The sequence below is a fragment of the Lagopus muta genome, chromosome 24 (assembly GCF_023343835.1).
Source record: "Lagopus muta isolate bLagMut1 chromosome 24, bLagMut1 primary, whole genome shotgun sequence".
Taxonomy (NCBI): domain Eukaryota; kingdom Metazoa; phylum Chordata; class Aves; order Galliformes; family Phasianidae; genus Lagopus; species Lagopus muta.
The window spans coordinates 2,484,608-2,502,195 of record NC_064456.1 but is presented as its reverse complement, the minus strand read 5'-3'; the positions used below and the strand labels follow the sequence as shown (position 1 = coordinate 2,502,195).

The 17,588-nt window shown below is 53.3% G+C and overlaps 1 protein-coding gene across 4 annotated transcripts; it reads right to left on the bottom strand.

The window, feature by feature from the left end:
* Positions 1–975: 975 nt before the first annotated feature.
* RASSF5 (Ras association domain family member 5) lies at positions 976–17,588 on the bottom strand. 4 transcript variants are annotated; one of them, XM_048926124.1, is made up of 6 exons: positions 17,303–17,588; positions 11,781–11,893; positions 4,687–4,797; positions 3,729–4,026; positions 3,234–3,349; positions 1,089–2,585 (listed from the first exon to the last, which is right to left on the bottom strand). In XM_048926124.1, the coding sequence occupies exons 1-6, from the start codon at positions 17,571–17,573 to the stop codon at positions 2,433–2,435; spliced, it is 1,062 nt and encodes a 353-aa protein (XP_048782081.1). In that variant the 5' UTR covers positions 17,574–17,588; the 3' UTR covers positions 1,089–2,432. The 4 variants fall into 4 exon arrangements, with proteins under 4 accessions (XP_048782083.1, XP_048782081.1, XP_048782082.1 ...); XM_048926125.1 differs by lacking the exon at positions 17,303–17,588 and adding an exon at positions 16,610–16,763; XM_048926126.1 differs by lacking the exons at positions 11,781–11,893; positions 17,303–17,588 and adding an exon at positions 9,245–9,501 and having other exon boundaries at positions 976–2,585.

Genomic DNA, 17,588 nt, shown 5'->3' with positions numbered 1-17,588 from the left:
TGCCATAGAATTCCTAAGGAGTAATAAAAATAAATTACAGCATCGCAAAAAATGCATTTCACTTTGCCATAGAAGCTTTGCTTGTTCTGTTCTATACACATTATTTTACATGTTTTACAAGAGCCAGGAGAAATAAAGTCACGCAAACAAGGCAGAGACAACACAACCAAAGGCACTGCCAACAGTACTCAGCGTAAGGAAGGGGCCCAATATGCCTGTCCTGGACACAACTGACTGCTGGGAAGCTGAGTTTCAATATCTACCACTTCCAATGCCCCACATCTTTAAAAAGAAAGAAAGAAAGAAAGAAAAAAAACCCTCCTCTTTGCAGGAGGTTTTCAGCAGCATTCACAGTAATTGCATAAGAAGCCATGCCTTCTACAGAATGTCAAAGACATGCTGGGTTCCAGGAAGGGAAGGGGAGATGGTCACCAGAACTCGAGTAGAAGACAACAGCAACCAGGAAAAATAATAGCAATCTTTTTGAAACTTATAGCCAGAAAGATAAGGGATTTGAAAGCGAGCATCTGGGTCTTGTTTCTCAGAACCAGAGGCAGTTTCTACAGTGTTCTTACACTCGACTGAACAGAAGTATTTGTACAGTGCTTTCGAGACTCAAAGCAGTGGATAAATGTTACTTAAATTACTTCACAAGTGCATAGCAAAGTAATAAGTATCTTTATAAACAGGCAAGCAGCCCCAGAGCATGAAAATTACTGCTCTATTTGGGCTGCTGCCACGCTGTTAAAGGTCATCTGGGTAGAGAATACAGTACAGCTGGGAGGCCCTTCCTGCAGCGTGTGGCAGTGGCTGGAGCCTCGCCTGGAAACCCTTTTACACCACTGAGTAAGGCAAGGGCTGGAATTGAGCTTGCACCAAGTGGCATTTGTACCAAGTGAGGGCTGTAAGTGATGCAGTTACTCTCATACCTTTATAAACAAGCATACTCAAGTATAAATCTGGGGGGGGGGGGGGGGGGGGGGAAAGAAAAGCCAAGCAGTCATCTTACAGAAAGGAACAACAGCTCCTCTTCTCTCTCTGGATAAAAGCAGCCTGCAGGGACCTGGGGGAGCACTGCCAAGGCCTTGGCAAAAGCCCCTTCCAACCTCCTCTTTAACCCAAATGTAAAGTTTTCACACTTCAGGAAAAATAAAAGGCACTGAGGTAAATTTTAGACTCTTCCAAGTTGTCTCCATCATCTGTTCCCTAATAACCTGCTCCTTTCTACTTCGCATAAGTGGGAGACACTCGGGTCACCAGGAGCATTTCACATGCTCCATCTGTATCCAGCTAGTTTTCACGTTCACTTTTCACTCTGTGCTGCACTGTCCTCTGAACAGAGGGAAGATGGAACGTGCAGTGTGCTCAGTACAAAGTGCTGAAAGTAAAGGTGGGGAAATCGCCTCTGGGATTGGCGTCCCCATAGCATCCCTTGCACTAGGAAGGGAGAAAAGAGGTGGGAGAGCAGCAAAGGGGTGGGGGGTCAGCAAGAGGAGGCATGGTGCAAGGGGGTGGTGGCAGGAAAGCATCTCAGGTTTGTGGTTTCCTTGCTCTTTCTGGTGCTAAGGATCTCCTGCACAGATACTGCTGTGGACACGTCCACAAGCCAGCCTGGGTTGGAGCTCCTCTCCCTCCTGCCAGACCCCTTCACAGCCCAAAATGGGTCTGATTGGTGAAAGAGGGCTTTGAGCTTCCCTGCAATCGTCTGCTGGCTGTGTATTGCTCAGGGTTCTATGCAGAACCACCATCCCACACCCCCATCTTCATGCTTTTCTCTTAAAACATAGGTCCCAATTCCTACAGAGTAGAAAACTCCTAACACACAGGCTAGCTCAGCTAAGCATCATGGATAGTTGCTCAAATTCAAGTCTCTTTTTGAAATTAATTAGCAACAAAATAAATGACTTTCCCTGGATTGAATATCACTTACCGAAGGACAATCAGGGTGCTGCAGCTGCCACGACTGCATTTCCCACCTCAGCCTTGAACAAGTCTGTCTGGCATCGGTTACAGCTGCAACACCCGCATGGGTCGGCGCACCAACCTCTGTGCTGTCTGCTCCTTCCTGTGCCCTGCTTAAATGAGAACTGGGCCACGTGGGCACACGCAATGCAACTGCAGAGCTGTAGCAAGAGAGCTGCTGGGAGGAGCGTGAGCAGCTCAGCCTGCTCTTCCTGCTGGGTTCAGCGTTGCCCACAGAGCTGCTCAGCGCACCCCAGCAGTTCTGGTGCCGGCGTCCTGTTGTTGGGCTGGCTCTGGTCCTGGGGTACGAGGTTTCAAAAGAAGGAAACACAACACGTCCATGGAATGGGTGCTACGTCCTTAATGGAGGGATGAAGAGGGAGGGTGACCACCAAAAGGTGTCCTGAGAAGAGTCTGTTCTTTTTAAGAACCACGCGTAGCTTAGTCTGACTGCCGGTGTGCCCTGAGGGTTAGCCAGGTTTGTCTCCAGCCTCTTTCAAGCTCTGCTGCAGTCTCTGTTTGAACTTCTCATACTTCCTTTTCACTTGCTGGATCTTATCCTTCTCTTCTTTGTCCAGGATCATTAAGAAGTTTTGTAGCTCTGGGATGGAGAACGCATCCCACTGCAGGAACGGCAAAGCAGAGGCAAAGTGAGCGCATGTAATTCACCCTGTGGCTTTTGCAGCTTTTCCTGAATCTGTAGAGGATCAATGCATGCTGATCCGCAGGGAGCATAACCTCCAAGCATCTTTGTGAGAGCACCAGGACAAGGAGCCGTGAAGGACCAGCCCAACACTGAGCCCACACAGCGATGGATTCAGTAGGAATCCGTGCTTGGATGAATGAAAGCCCAGCAGGTGCTGACATCTGAATGAGTCCCAGCAGGGAGCACTGCCATGGCATAATGCTTCATCACCTGGGTATCCCAAGCTTCTATTTAAACTCATGGATTACTTATGGCAGCATTTAGCTGAATCTGATTACCGAGGTTTAACTCTGGGATAGCACTGTAAATAGATGGCAGGATTTATTTTTAAATCAGTGCAATCCAGAAAGCAACAAATGACCCAGAGATGTATTTTCTCAAAGCAAGACACAAGCAGTCTGCTAAGTTTGGGGAACAGCTGGAATCAAACAACACTTCAGGGGTAAAACCAACAGTATTAGAGGGGGGAGAAGCCTGGCTCACTCCTGCTGGGACCTGCAGGTCCATCCCATCGCCAAAAAATACACGTTCATGCACAAACCAAGGGAAGGAGCCCCAGACCTACCTCCACCTCCCCGGTCTCGTTCTCCTTCAGCACAAAACTGAGCACATCAGTGTCAGGGCCAGCCAGCAGCCGCAGGTACAGCGGGAATTCAGTGAGGGGCAGCTTCTGCAGGAGGACTGCAGGGGACAGCAGACAGCATTGTGAGCCCTGCAGAGCCCGGAGGGAGGCTTGGAACAGTGGCGTGGGCTTTGGGAGCAGGCTGTGCTGCTCAGGGTTGTTGTCAAGGCACCGAGCATCTATCAGTGATCTGTGTTGGGTCTTGGGGGCATGGGAGTGGTTGAGGGCACTGGGATGGAGGGTCAGGTTGGATACGAGGGAAAATTCCTTCTCTGAAGGAGTGGTGATGCTGTGGCACAGCTGCCCAGGGAGTGAAGGAGTCACCATCCCTGGAGGGAACGCGGAGATGTGATGCCAAAACGTGGTGGGATGGGTTGGGTTTGGGGGATCTCTGAGGCTTTTTCCAACCTGAGCCATTTTGGAGCCCTACAAACTCACCTTGCCCATCCTTCCGCATCTCCTTGAACAGTGCAAACTTCTGCGGGTTATCCACCACCATGAACTTCTTGAGCAGCCCCTGGATCACCTCGCTCACCGTGGTCGTGCTGCTGATGTGCAGCTGTTTGATGGCATCCAGAGGCAGGTAGAAGGACGTCCTCCTGTCCGTGGTTTCTGCCAGGTTCACCTCCTTGAGGGCATCATAGATGGACTGCGGTCGGATCCCCGCCGGCACCGTCACCGGGCGGCGCAGCTTCAGGTGCACCTTGATGAAACCTGTGTAGGTCCCATCATCACTCTGCAAATGGACACACAGTGGTGGGTGGGTGACGCCGCTCTGCACAGCTTTGGGGCTTCTGGCCACGATGCAAGAAGCAACTGGTGATTTACGGTTAGTCACTGCTGATTTCTTTCTGTTCCTTCCACTCCACGGTGACTCACCTCCTCCTAGAGCTGTGCTGTCTTCTCTTACTTTACATCAACACTGCTACAAGTTGGCAATGGAAACTATCATAAATTACAGTTAAATGAGGGTTTTAAAGCTCTGGGAACCCCAGGATTTTCACTTCTCTATGTAATAATCCATAGCTCAAGATCAGCTGGTTAGAAACTGTTCTAATCTTGACTATTTTAAATAAACTTTAGGTTGATTTTCAGACACCAGCAGGAGGTTACAGAGCTGCTGTTTGTGGAAGCTCTGCGATTTAACCTGGTGTTTCACAAAGCCTTTCCCACTGCTCTGTGAGAGCATCTCAAATTTGCACTTCTGTGGCACTTTGCTTTGTAAATCAGATCCTGCTTTTCACTGTGCATCCTCACAGCTTTACTTATGGGAACAAGCCTGCAATGGAAACCTACCCCTATCTGTTGGTGGCAAGTGGCTCTCAGCTATCACTGAGAGATATGGGTGATATGGGTGAACATTCCCAGCTGAGATGAACATGAGAGCAATACCTACCAGCTTCATCAGCAGGCAGTTTGTAACTTTCGCATTGTATTTTTCGATCTTCTCTTTGATCTCCTCAACAGTTGGAGGCTCTGGTTTTTCTTCTACAGCTTGCGTTACATTCTGGAAGAAGAGGAGATGGTGTCAGTGGGTTGGTTTGGGGTAATGCTGTGCCCAAACAGCTCTGTCTTGCTGGGAGATGCACAAACAGAACATTGCATGAGCTCAGGGAGGAGCTGCTCCAGGACATGCAGTGCTGAGTGCAGCACAAGTAGAGGAAAGCCTCTCCAGATTGTGCTCCTCTGGCACTGCAGAGACATCTTCCTTCTTTAATAGAAAAACAAATATAGAAAATTTCAGCTAAAATAAGCTTTCAGCACTCTGTACAGGAGAGCAGAATTTCTCTGAAGGTGGCAAAGCATGTGAAAGATGAATTAGAGACAGGGACACGTGGTGAAGGCACAGAGATCCACGCAGGGCTGCTGCAGTGCTGTGTGCAGTGACAGGGCTGAGCCCGTGGCTGCTGCTGTATGCCGTGATTTGGGGAGCCTCATCTCAGGATGCAAAGTGGGGCTCACAGAGCCCCGGGGATGTGCTGCTGCTGCAGATGGCTTCCTGCAGTGATGGGATTTGCAGGCTCACAGAGAGCCTGAGCAGTGCTCCCACCTTCCATATGCCAAGCACAAGGCACCGGCTGCAAAGGCCCACGGATCCCCCCCGGGAAGGAAATGTCAGGATGCGATCCCACACATGGAACAGTCCAACACATGGAGCCCAGGCATCCACAGGCATTGCAGGAACACGGAATCCAAAACGCTCTGTTCCAAAACCCCGCTGCGATGACAGAAAAGATGCTCCAGCACAGCTAAACAGGCCCGTTGCATTCCCACCCCAAGGTGCAGATCCCACAGGGCTCCAGTCCTCAGGTGCCAGCACTCCATGCCCTGGGGACACAGAAGGGGCAGAATCCCAAGGCTTGAAGTTGAAGCTGCACATCTTCTGCCTGCTGTGCGGGCTGCCTCTGAAGTTGGCATGAAGAGATGAGCTCTGGAGGCTGATAGGGATCGGAGCAAGAAGGGCAACTTTCACAGGGAAAACAAGAAAGTGTGGAAAAAGCAACGTAAGGAGCAAAGCCCAGCACTTCTCAGCCTTAATTCCAAGATCTGGACAACATTTCCTCCCAGGTGCAGATGCAGAAGGAGGATCCCATCCATCAGATGAGCACACCATAGGCAGCATCGCCCCAGGCTAACTGTGGCATTTCTTTCAGGAGGAGAATCAAGCGCCGGACAAACGAGAGCTCTGGTCGCAATCTGGCAAAACAGCTCCAGCTCTGGGACTTGGAGAGCCTCAGATTCATTCAGGCCATTCCCCAAAGCAGATGTCTCAACTTCTGCTCAAGGCTGACAAACAGTGCAAGACCTCTGGAAGCAGCAGTAACCCAACAGAAGAGCACTGATATTGCCTTGCATTCTCCTTCTTGTTCACTGCCTTAAAAAACTAAAAGCAAAGCTTGGTGCGGTATTCAAGAATTGCACACCAACACTCCTTTATCACACTGGTGATCTCAGCTCCACAGTCTGCTGTAAGACACATCAACACTGCAGTCTACTGACTGCAGTAGGTCTTAAATGCATGCACAGAGGTGCATCCCTCCATCTGCAGGGTGTTGCCTTGACCCTACTGCAGCCACACTGCACACAGACCATGTGTGTGCTGCTCTGTTTTCATAGCACAACCCCCACCCAGTGCAGACCAGCACCCTCCAAACATGCACAGCAAAAGCAAATAGATCAGCTCAGCTTGCCTCAGTTCTCATTTACACTGCAGCAGCTTGGAATAGCCAGAGCAACTCCTGAAAGAGCTGTGATGCTGGAAGGGAGGCTGCAACGTGCTGTGCTGCACCAACGCTGCAGCAAAACACTGCTGGAAAAAGGCTCTCTCTTCCCCTCACTGACACTGTGGGAGTGATGCTTTGCCCACATGCCCTCCTGTGCTCACAGGGACATATTCAGCACACAGCAGGACCCAGCCTGGAAGGAGCCATGCTGCTCCCTACACTGAGCAGCATTGAGAGGTCAGCTGTGCGTTGCTCTTCATGAACCTGTCCACATCTCTGGTTTTGTGGTTTCTGCTGCAGAATGCACGGTTACTGCTGAAGGAAGAAAAACAGAAAAGCTCTTAACCATCAACCGTTGCCACATTTCCTGTCGTATGGGGACAGGATGAAACAAGCTGCGAACAACAGAAGCTCACAGTAACAACCCCAGGGGCACTGCTGAGACTGTGGGACCAGGACAGAGCAACGTGGGGGGGAAAGGACCCCAAACCCTTTGCACCCTCATGGCACAGCAAAGTGTGGGATGCAGGGCGACGCAGCACGGAGATGAGCTCGCATCCTCCTGCCATGCAGCTCTTCCTCTAACCAGCACTGCTCCTCGGATGTAAGAAATGGGTGAGCTCGTGACAGGCTGCTATGGGGGAAGGCAAAGCCCTGGGGCCATTGTGACTGTGGTGACATGCTCTCAAAAGAGAGATCTGGAGCCAAGAGCCAACAAAGAACCGCTCTGCCTCGGTGACCGACTTCTGCATTTATCCATTCGCAAAGATGCTGGGGGGAGAAGTGCTCCACTTCCAGCTGGAGAGCATCCTTCCCACAGCCTTCTGCAGGAACCAAACCCAAACAAAAGCCTTTCCTAAGGTCAGCAGCCCTGCACCCTGCTGTACCTGGTGCCAGTGCTGTTCTATGGGGACAGCACCCCCAACCCCATTGCTCTCCTCCCTCACAGCTCCCCAAGGTGCTGCAGATAAGATCTGCACAGTTCACCACCCTCAGGAAGTTCAGACAAGGCAATACTGTTTACTGTGGGGCTCAGAGGAAAAGGCAGAAAGCAGCTCTAGAGAAAGGGAAAAGCCTCGCAGTGCATTCAGAGAGGTTAGCAGCAAGCTGCAGGCTCAGGCGTTGATTGCCATGGAGATTTCACTTGGAAACAGCTGTTCTGCCACCTCTGCTTTTAACTTTAGTTAAAAATAAACAGGATGTTCCTGACAGCAGCAGCTCCTGATGCCATCTGGAGAGAAGAGAGAGGGGCAGAGTGATGCAGGACCCACAGGAGATGTGCCCTGTGCATGCAACCTGCTGGGACCACTTCCCTACCAAGCCAAGCCGCAATCTCACCTCCTGCACCTGCAAGCCCCACTCCTTTCCTCCACCAAAGTCCTGCAGACAGCTTCCACCCCCCAGCCAGAAAAAAAGCTGGGGTCCACCTCCACCCACTGGGGCAACCAGTGTTGTGTTTTTTCATGAGCAGGAGCTATTTCACATAACCCCAGCAGGCTCCATCTTCTCCAGCAACCACCATGTCAACCTCCAGCAGAGGAGCCTGGCCAGAAGGCACCGCAGCACCTGAGCATCATTGTGCAGGGAGAGCCCACAGGTAGGGCCAAGCTGGAGGAGCTGCAGTGCCCGAGCACAGTGAGAACCAGCACTGCACCATGGTTGACATCGTAATCTCATACACCTCCTACACAAATGAATCATCAGATGACATTTAGAAAGCAGCAGTACGTGTTGGTAATCATAGCGAGAGGGAGCTGGCGGCGGATGGGAAGATCCCACGTGAAACCCAAGGGAGAATTTCTTCAAAAAAAATTGTTATTTGCAATGTTATTCTGATGGAAGGCCTTGCAGGGATCACAGCCCAGGTCACCAGCAGAGCAGCCCAAGCCCTGTGCTGCAGAAATGGAACCCTACAGCACCTGCTGGGGGCTGGAAGCCATCAGCCCCAGGCATGCCAACACAGCATGGCCGTGAGCAGTGCAATGCTGCTGATTTTGGTGACCCCAGCCTCTCCTGGAGCCCTCTCACTGCCCTCCCCACTGCTGTCCCCTGCCTAACATCTCATCTCTCAGCACTTCAGGGCTTTTCCTGAGTAAAACCCCACTTCCGCAGCAGCTTTTGCTCTCCTTCTGCTTTTCTGCTCACTTCTGGTTGGGGCAAAGTTTACAGCAGGGATGTGTTGTCTTATTTTTAAATGAAACACTTCAACAGTGAGGCAGCTCTGTGCATTTTCTGTGTTACTGATGTCACAAATCTCACCCCGCAGTGACGCTGCCCAGGCAGTGCTCTCCCCAAGAGCAGCGCCGCACACCCAGGTAAGGATGGGATCCATCCCTGCAATCACCACTTTGCAGATGAATTTGGTCCTGGAATTCTCCCATCTCACTGCCTACCCAACAGGTGCAGTTTGCACAGTGATCAACACTTTTTTGGGGCCAAACCACAGGACTCTGGCTGGGGATCTAACCCAAAAAACACAGCTGCAACCCCCAACGTTCGGAGTCGGTTCCTTCTCTGCAAACCCTCCAGGAAGGAGGCTAAGAAGTATGGAAAGGCTGAGAAACCCTGCAGCAGAGCAAAGCCCTGCAGCAAGCCTGCAGGAGGCAGGCAGGGCCCCTTCAACATCACAGCGAGCAAATTCCAGCAGCACCTGCAACCAAACGTGCCCAGAACCCACCACCACCCTCCCGCTTCGCACAGCCCCCCTCGCTGCAGTTGCTGAGCCGTTACCTTGGCGGGGCCCTTGCTCTGAGCGCTGCGGAAGAAAGAGGTTTTAGCCGTGAAAAAGCAATCCTCGAGGTCTTCATCCAAGCTGCAGTACCCGCTGCTCATGCTGCTGCCGATGGTCATCGAAGGCAGCCCCGCAGCGCTCACATCCCGCACTGCCCGCCGCTCATCTGCAGCTCCCGCCGCTCATCCTCCGCAGCGATCTCTCCCGAATTCGGGTAACCCTTCCTTCTCCTCCTTCTCCTCCTCCACCGCCTCCGCGCAGCATGGAGCGGCCGCCGTGCCGTTTCGCCCCCAGCTCGCTGCTCAGCATCGCCTCCCCCTTCCTGCTGCGCAGCGCGCCCGCTTCCTCATTGCAAAATTTCTCACCCTGAGAGCAGGGATGAGGTGCCGGGCAGCCCCGGAGCTTCCCGTGGGGCTGATGCCTGGAAACGTGTCCTTGATGCGGAGCTCGGAGAGCGCGTTGCTCCTTCCCTGCGTCCTTAGAGCTGCGCTGGGAAACAAACCCAGGCTGGAGCGAGGGATGCTCGCAGAGATGCGCTGCCCCAAAAACAGGTGGGGAAGGGGTAGGGAGCCCAGGGCAGCGCTGTGCAGGGGGCAGTGGATGCCCCTCTGCTCTGCCGATGCTTTGGGAGCAGCGGTTCCAGCAGAGCCGGCCCCAGGTGTGGGTGCAAGCCAGGGAAATGCCACCCAGCCCCTTCACCCCGTTTGCAGCAATCCTCACTGCAGGGGGATGAAAACTCATGCTCAGCAACTCAGCCTGGCACAGACCCCTGCTCGGAGCTGCTACCATCCCCTGGTGCAGATAAAGAAGCTCCAGGTTGCTTTCTAGTTATGCTCAAACTGTGCATATTTGGAAACTTTACAGATAGGGAATGCGTTTTTCTTCTTCTCTGCAGCACTGTGGCTGCAATTCCTGCGGCTTGCAGGGCATCCTATCAACAGTGCAGGAGGTCCAAACAGAGCTGACCCCCAGCCTCACACTCTCCACTGCCAGCACCCCTCCGTGCACCATTCTTTGTGCCCAGCTCACCACCAGCACATTCCAGACCCAATTCCAGCTGTGCACCACAAACACAGCAACAGCACTGCACAGTGGGAGGTGCGACGTCTGCATCGCAAACGCGGAAGGAGAGAATCCAGATGGCACCTTTGCAAAGCAACTCGTAACACTGCAAAAAAGCAAAGCTCTCCTCATAGCAACACACACACTTCTGCAGTGGCACGGTGGCATCAGCCTCCACAGCCTGCCTGGGCTATATTTAGAGGGGAAATAGGCTTAAATCAAGCGTGCAGGGCATGAGCTGAACTGAGTGCTGCGTCAGGTGCGGAGTTGGGTCAGCACCGAAGCCTCAGCTCAGGGCATTCTGGGGTTACAGCAGGAGGGAGCTGCCTATGCAAAGCTTTCCAAGCAGCCTGGACTTTGCCATCACAGCCCTGTGCCTGGAGATCTGGTAACACCAAGACTGAAAATCTGATTCGAAGCCTTTCTTCTTGCAGGAAATCCCAGGTGCTGCAGCCCCGGGGCTGAGCAGAGGCTGTGCTGGCTGCACTGCACCCAGGAAGAATGATCCAGGACCCAAATGCAGCACACTTAAGTACTTTGCTGGATCAAAGCCCAAATTATTAATGCTTGGTATTCCGTGCCAACAGGACTTTATTAACTTTCTCCGACGCTCCTGCTTTGCTTACATTTGATAATGCTATTTACTGGCTGCCAACGACACCAGCCATGGCATTTCCCACATTCCCAGTGTGCTGTTCCCCATCACCCCAGTGTATTTTGGCACCAATTCCCATTTTGTTTTCTCCTCACTGGGGCTGTGATGGGAGGACATCAGGAACACATCTGCAATGAACTGATGAGGGCTCCGTGGTCATTACCATAGCCATTACAGAGCCATCAATAACCCCCCGCTGCTTTCATCACCCTAAAGAGGAAACGAGCCTTTAATTTTACTAAAAAATCACACTTTTCTAACACTGATGGGGGGAAACCCACTGACGCATGAGGAAGATGCAAACAAACACATCCACGGCCTCATTCCCTTACTTAGAGAACTCAAAGGAGAAGCCACCCAGCCCAGCAGCATCTCACAGCAGCACCAAGCACACAGTGCTGCATTTAGGTGCATTCCATGCCAAAACCTCCTGGAGCAGCTGGTGTACAGCGTCCCTAACCCAGACTGGGGAGCCTCAGTTCCCCCAGAATTAATGGAAGACACGAAGCCAAATCTCACTGCCAGACCCACACTTGCATTTCTTCTGCATCTTGGCAGAGAGCACCTTCACTTTTCCTCCTTTGCCATGCAGTGCTTTGCATCCATCAGACACCTGCATCTACATTTAAAGCCAGGGGCAAGGGCCAACGTACACCACCTCCTCCCACCAGGTGATGTGCACAAGATACACAGGGATATAGGGAATTCATTAGCAAGCATCAGCTGGGACCGCAGGCTGACCTCTGCAACACAATCTCATCCTGCTAAGAGCAAGGAATGGGGTTCAGAGAGAGGCTGAAACCACCATGAGGGCATACCTGGCTGCAGGGGAGCACAATGGTGCCCTCAGGAGAGAGCTGCCCGGGGTCGGGCCGGCGACAGTCCAGCTGGACGAGGCTGTGACACTGCTGGTGGCACGTGTACCTGCAGTCTGAGAGAGAACAGAGCCATGCTGTGATGGGAGGGCAGCCAGGAGCCCGGGTCCTCCCCATCGTGCACCACCAGCACCAATGGGAGCTGCCTGCAGCCGCATCCCCCGAGCGCAGCTATCGCTCCCCCCAGCAGCCCTTCCACCCTTTTAATTTTTAACAGCCCTACAAACAGCATTCAATCAATTATTTTTTTTACACAACCTACAATTCCAGCACAGTCACTGACCTGCCGGATACCCAACACCCATCTCCTCCCAAAAAAATAACATTCTCACCAGAACAGAGGTCCCCTCTGCAGGAAAACCTGCCTTTCCCTCTATTATTTTGTGGCATTTGGGTCATTGCTTTCGAACCTCTCAGACTTACAGAAAGAAAAGTGACATCCCACGTTCTCTCTCACTGGAGATGCCTGCTCCTATCAGGGAATTCCTGGGCAGGAGCAGAGCATTGGTGCTGTGGGAGCAGTGCCTGGGGCAGAGCATCTCCCTCAGGGGAACCACTGATTGTTCAGCGTTCATCCGACACCAGCTGCCATCCTCCCATTTCCAGTTTTCTCAAGGCTGAGAAAAAAGCAAGGGGTCTTCTTATTTATTTTTAACCCCCCCCCCCCTTTTTCTTCTTTTTAATTTTAATTAGGGATAAGCTGAGCAGTTGCATGGTAATGCAACGCATGACCTTTCAAACAGCTGGAGCAGCTGCTCAGTGGGACATTTGCCATCTCTGTGCTGGAGGTTCCAAGCACAGCAGGCTGCGGCTGCAGCCCCACCTGAGCACCAACACAGCAGCCCCAAAAGCATCACATTCAGACAGCCATCCCCACGCACAGCCTGTGGGGTGGGAATGGTGGAGCATCCACACGGGGAGCGCAACACAGACCACAAATCACAGCTCCTGAATCCACCTCTGGCACAGCCAGGCATTTCCCCACACGATTACAGCATGACACCTCCTTAGTCACCGCCGCCTATTAACAGCCCTAATCACCACTATCTGGTGGGCAGCACTAATTTTAGAAGCCCGGCACGGCCCTGGGAAGCAGCCACGTGACGGGGCAGGATGCCTCCCCTGCGACCGTGAGATCATTTCTATTCGAGTCAAACAAAGCCACGGTTGGAAACAGTTTCTTTAAAAAAGAAAACCTCCGAGTCGGATCACAACGTAGTGAGAAACTTTGGTGGCACAAAGGAACTTCCCTCTGTATGCAGATGAAGTTTCTCAGGGTGATAACACTGGATTTGCAACTGAACCCCATCCGGATGTTCATCCATCCGTCTCGGCACAGCCTGCAGTCACCCTGCCCAGCCCCGTGTGCTGTTGGCATCCTTTGGTACAATGCTCTCCAAAGCTGTCCAGCATCAGGGGGCAACCTCAGCCACTGCACCACAGTGGGACCGGAGCACAAAGCAGCCACTGGGCTAGGGATGCTCCAAAGCCATTGCTTCCTAATGGAGCAGCTTCAACCCCCGGGCACAGAGGTGTGCTGGCACAACAGGACCAGTCCTGAGCAGCACAGCTGAGGCATGAAGCACTTTCAGCTGTGCTCTATGGAATCCCATTACCCCTCATTAGCAGTAGCAACCAGCAGACACCCAAACGCAGCCCTTACCTCTCAGCTGTGAGCCCTCCCTGCTCAGCCTCCGCGATCCCTCCGAGCAGGATTTGGCCTTGGGAAAGTGCCCGAATACTTTGCGGATTCTCTTTGCGATGACCCCAAAGCAGGCAGTTGTCCCTGCTCTGCCCTCCGACATCCTCTGCAGAGGGACCAACGCTCCCAGGGCAGCTCAGCACTGCACACAGCAGCGCCTGCCTCCACGGAGCCTTATCCCATGGAGATAAAGCATTGACATGAGCCATCAGGGATCTATTTGACAGATACCTTTTTTTTTTTGGAACAGTGAAGCAATGCACAGCTTGGGGCTTATGCACCTCAGGGCTTGTCCTGTTCACTATGGAAAAGTTTCTATTTCTGGGGCTTTTTACTTGATAAGATAAAATGACCCAACGGAAGAGATTAGAGTGGAGAGCAGGCGCAGGACCCAGCCGTGCTGGGAGGTCCCTTTCCAACATCCCCACTTTGCTGCTTTTCCCCTGCAGTTGTCTCAAAGCCTCCAATGCTGAATCAAACGTTAGGTTAAAGGAATCCACTGAGATCGGCTATGTGAGCAATGCTGACTTGAGCCCTGCCAGATTTTTGGATCAGTGCTGCAGTTTTCCTGTAGCATCCATCATTTCTAGTCACACAAGTTGTTGGATGATGCCTGTGTCCACCCCACCACCCGATAAAGGGCTTTAAACCCATCACCTCCCCACCTCTGCATCACAGCCATCCCCACACCAATGGGGCAGGTTCCCAGCATCCTGCACAACACATTCTTCCCATTTCATCCATTAGAGTTGCAAAGACAAAAGCTCACTGAATCTCCCCAGACGTCACACCAAGCATCACAGGATAACACAGAGGAATTCCTTCTTCCCTCCCCAGCCCCACAGCTACACACACATCCCTGCTTCCCAGCCCAGACCATCAAGCTCAGCTGTACCAGCAAGACCAGGAAAGCAAGAACAGACAACCCAAACCTCACCTGGGGAACCAAAGCCTCCGCTGGTGTCTCCCTCCATAAACACGAGATGGGAAGGCAGCAGCAAAGGGTGACCCGAGGACCTGAGCCCCCCCAGGACAGCAGCATCCCCTGCCTGTGCTGAGTCCCCCAATGAGCAATGCCTGCTGTGGGCAGGATGTGCCCTGCACCCTCCCCACCGCCCTCATCCTCAGCCAGTGCTGCTGGGAGAAGAAGAATCTGCCCAGGCCAGACCAAGGGAAGCCCCAATAATTTGGGTCCTGGGAGCTGGTGGCAATTATTGTTTACTATGATGAGAGCAGAGATGGGAGGGAGTGCAGGAAGGAGACATGGGAAACCCTCACAGCCAAAGCACTGCTGGTGTGGGCAGAGCCCCCCATCCCAGAGCCCAGCTTGGAGCACCCACACCTGCTACAGAACTCCTCATCTTAATGAAACAGCCATTCAGGAACCTGTAATGGCAGAGCTGCAGTTCACGAGGTAGAAAGAGAACTGTTGTGTGTTGTGCCAGCTTCCTTCTCAAGGAAACGGGTCCTGATCCAGCAACGCTTGAACACAGACCAAGCTGTGTGATTTTCCTACAAGGAAACCCCTTGGCTGAGTCCTGGTGGGGCTGAGATGATGTCCTGGGTTGGGATTGGGTCCATGGGGATGAACCATGAGAGCAACAAACCAGACAGGCCGTGGTCAGTCCAAGTGTAGGAGCACACCCAGCTCACCCCACAGGGTCTGATAAGCACAGCCCAGGAAATACACGGGCTGTAAGTCATGCCCTGTGCTGCCAGGATGAGTGTGGACCCAAGGCTGGAAAACACCTGTGGCAAAAGCCCAGCCCACAATGCATGGAATAAGGGGAAGGAGCGAGCAGTGGGATGGCACTGCGGGCTGCCAGCAGCAGGAATTTCTTACTCAGCACCTGCACCGCCGGTGCTGCAAGGATAAGAAGTGGGGCACCCTGGGGGAACAGGCACTGAGCCACAATGAAACGCTGTCAGTTCCTTTCAGTACCTAAAGAGAGCCTGCAAACAGGAGGGGAATCAACTCTTTGAAAGGGGAGATAACAGCAGGACAAGGGGAAATGGTTTGAAGTTGAGGGAGGGAAGATTGAGGTTGGATGTCAGGGGGAAGTTCTGTGCTATGAGAGTGGTGAGGTGCTGGAACAGCTGCCCAGAAAGGCTGTGATGCCCCGTCCATCCCCGGAGGTGTTCAAGGCCAGGTTGGATGGGGCCCTGGGCAGCCTGGGCTGCTATGAAATGTGGAGGTTGGTGGCCCTGCGTGTGGCAGGGCGTTGGAGCTTCGTGATCCTTGAGGTCTTTTTCAACCCTGGCCATTCTGTGATTCTGAGGCTGCAGAATCACAGAGCAGAGCTTCCAGCCCCCCCAGCCCCCCCCCCCCCCCCCCCCCCCACACACACACACACACCGTGGATATCCCCGATCAGAACCCAAATAAACCTCAGCACAGGACTTGGAAGCCGCGTTGTCACCTTCACATTCCAACATCCGCGCTCCGCCCCACCTGAACAAACACGAAAAATAAAACCACCAAACCAACAGAGACGGATCTGCTGCAAGGGGAGGGCGATGGGTGCAGACGTTACAAGAATCCCCCTGAAGTTTCCCTCCCTCCCAGCGATGGCACTTCGTTGTTCGGGGAATTTTAGAGGCAGAACCATTCCCACAGTCTGACAGTTCTCAGAAGAAACAAAAAAGGGAAGCAGCCACTTCAGGCTTCTTTCAATATCACTCGGAAAAGAAGCCCTGGGAGAGAAATCCCTCAAAACACTCCTTTACAACGCTCAGCATCACAAAGTGCTGCCAATTAACGTTTCAGGTCGGGATTTTCAGAGCCCCACACCCAGCCCGTGTGCATCCTCACCCCACGTGGAGCGGGGCCACGTTTGGCAGCCCCAGCCTTGCACTGCCGGAACAAATTTCCTCATTAATTCGCGCTGTCAACCAGAGACCAGAGAAGAAGAAATGGATTCATTACCAAGATTAATTGCACTAGAAATACATCAGCATTCCTCATCTCCCCAGCAGTAGCAGTGCTCGTTGTACAGCACTGACATTTGCACGACAGAGACGTGAAAGCTCAACCCAACCAGCAAGAAAGCTCTCATTCTCCCTTAGTTACCTGAAAACATCCTGCTGGGCACACTGCTTGGGCAGGAGGAGCTCCACCCCCAGGCACTCCTCACAGTTTGTGGGCTGCGAGCCCTTTCCCCATTCAGAAGGCATGGAATAACAAGGCAGCAGGTGCCACTTTTTAGCATTTACAGCTGATCTGTGGCACCCGCGTTGCTCAATTCCGCTGCCTGTAATGCAGGGCTGCCCACCCAGCATAGCCCAGTTCTTATGCCACCCCTCATACAGAGATGCATACGGGCTGCATCTGCACCAGAACACCCTGTTAACACCCTCCTCACTCCACAGATGATGGGAATGCGAATCCCTCCTGCTTTAACGCAGCGGATGGGAGCACTGCACGTCTTCCTAGAGAGCTCCTACCGCTCGCCCCGGGGTTTGGAGCAGAGCGAGGTGCTCAACAAACGCAAAGGAAATGTACGTGCTATTTCTGGAAGGATTTAGGCGTAAGGCGTTACGAGCACGAGTCCATCCTGCCCGATGAGCCGATAATCCCATCTCCCCCAGAAAAACCTCAACTCCCTCATCCCCCGCACGGCCCCGCACCCCCACGGGAACAGCTGGACGGGGGGACCCGGGGCCGGGAATGGGATTGGGGAGGGGTGGGGGGGTCACAGAGCGGTATCGGAAGGCAGGGTGCGGGATGCGGTGCGGGGCAGAATTGCGGGACGGCAGCACTCACAGTCGCAGCGCAGGGCGCGCTCCCGCACGGCCGCTCCGCACAGATCGCACCAACCGCGGTGCGGGGCGCGGGGGACGAAACGGTGACCGCGGCCGCGTTCCGCCGCTTCTCGCGGAGACGCGAAGATGTTGCGCACGTCGGGTAACAGCCGAGGGGTCCCTCCGCGCCGCCGCAGCCGTCGAGCTGCCCTGGCACCGCCGGGGCTTCCCAGAGCTCGGCCGTTCCGAGGCTCCGGGTCAGGGAAAGCGGAGCCTGGTGGTCCCCGCCGCATGGAGCCGGGCGCGGA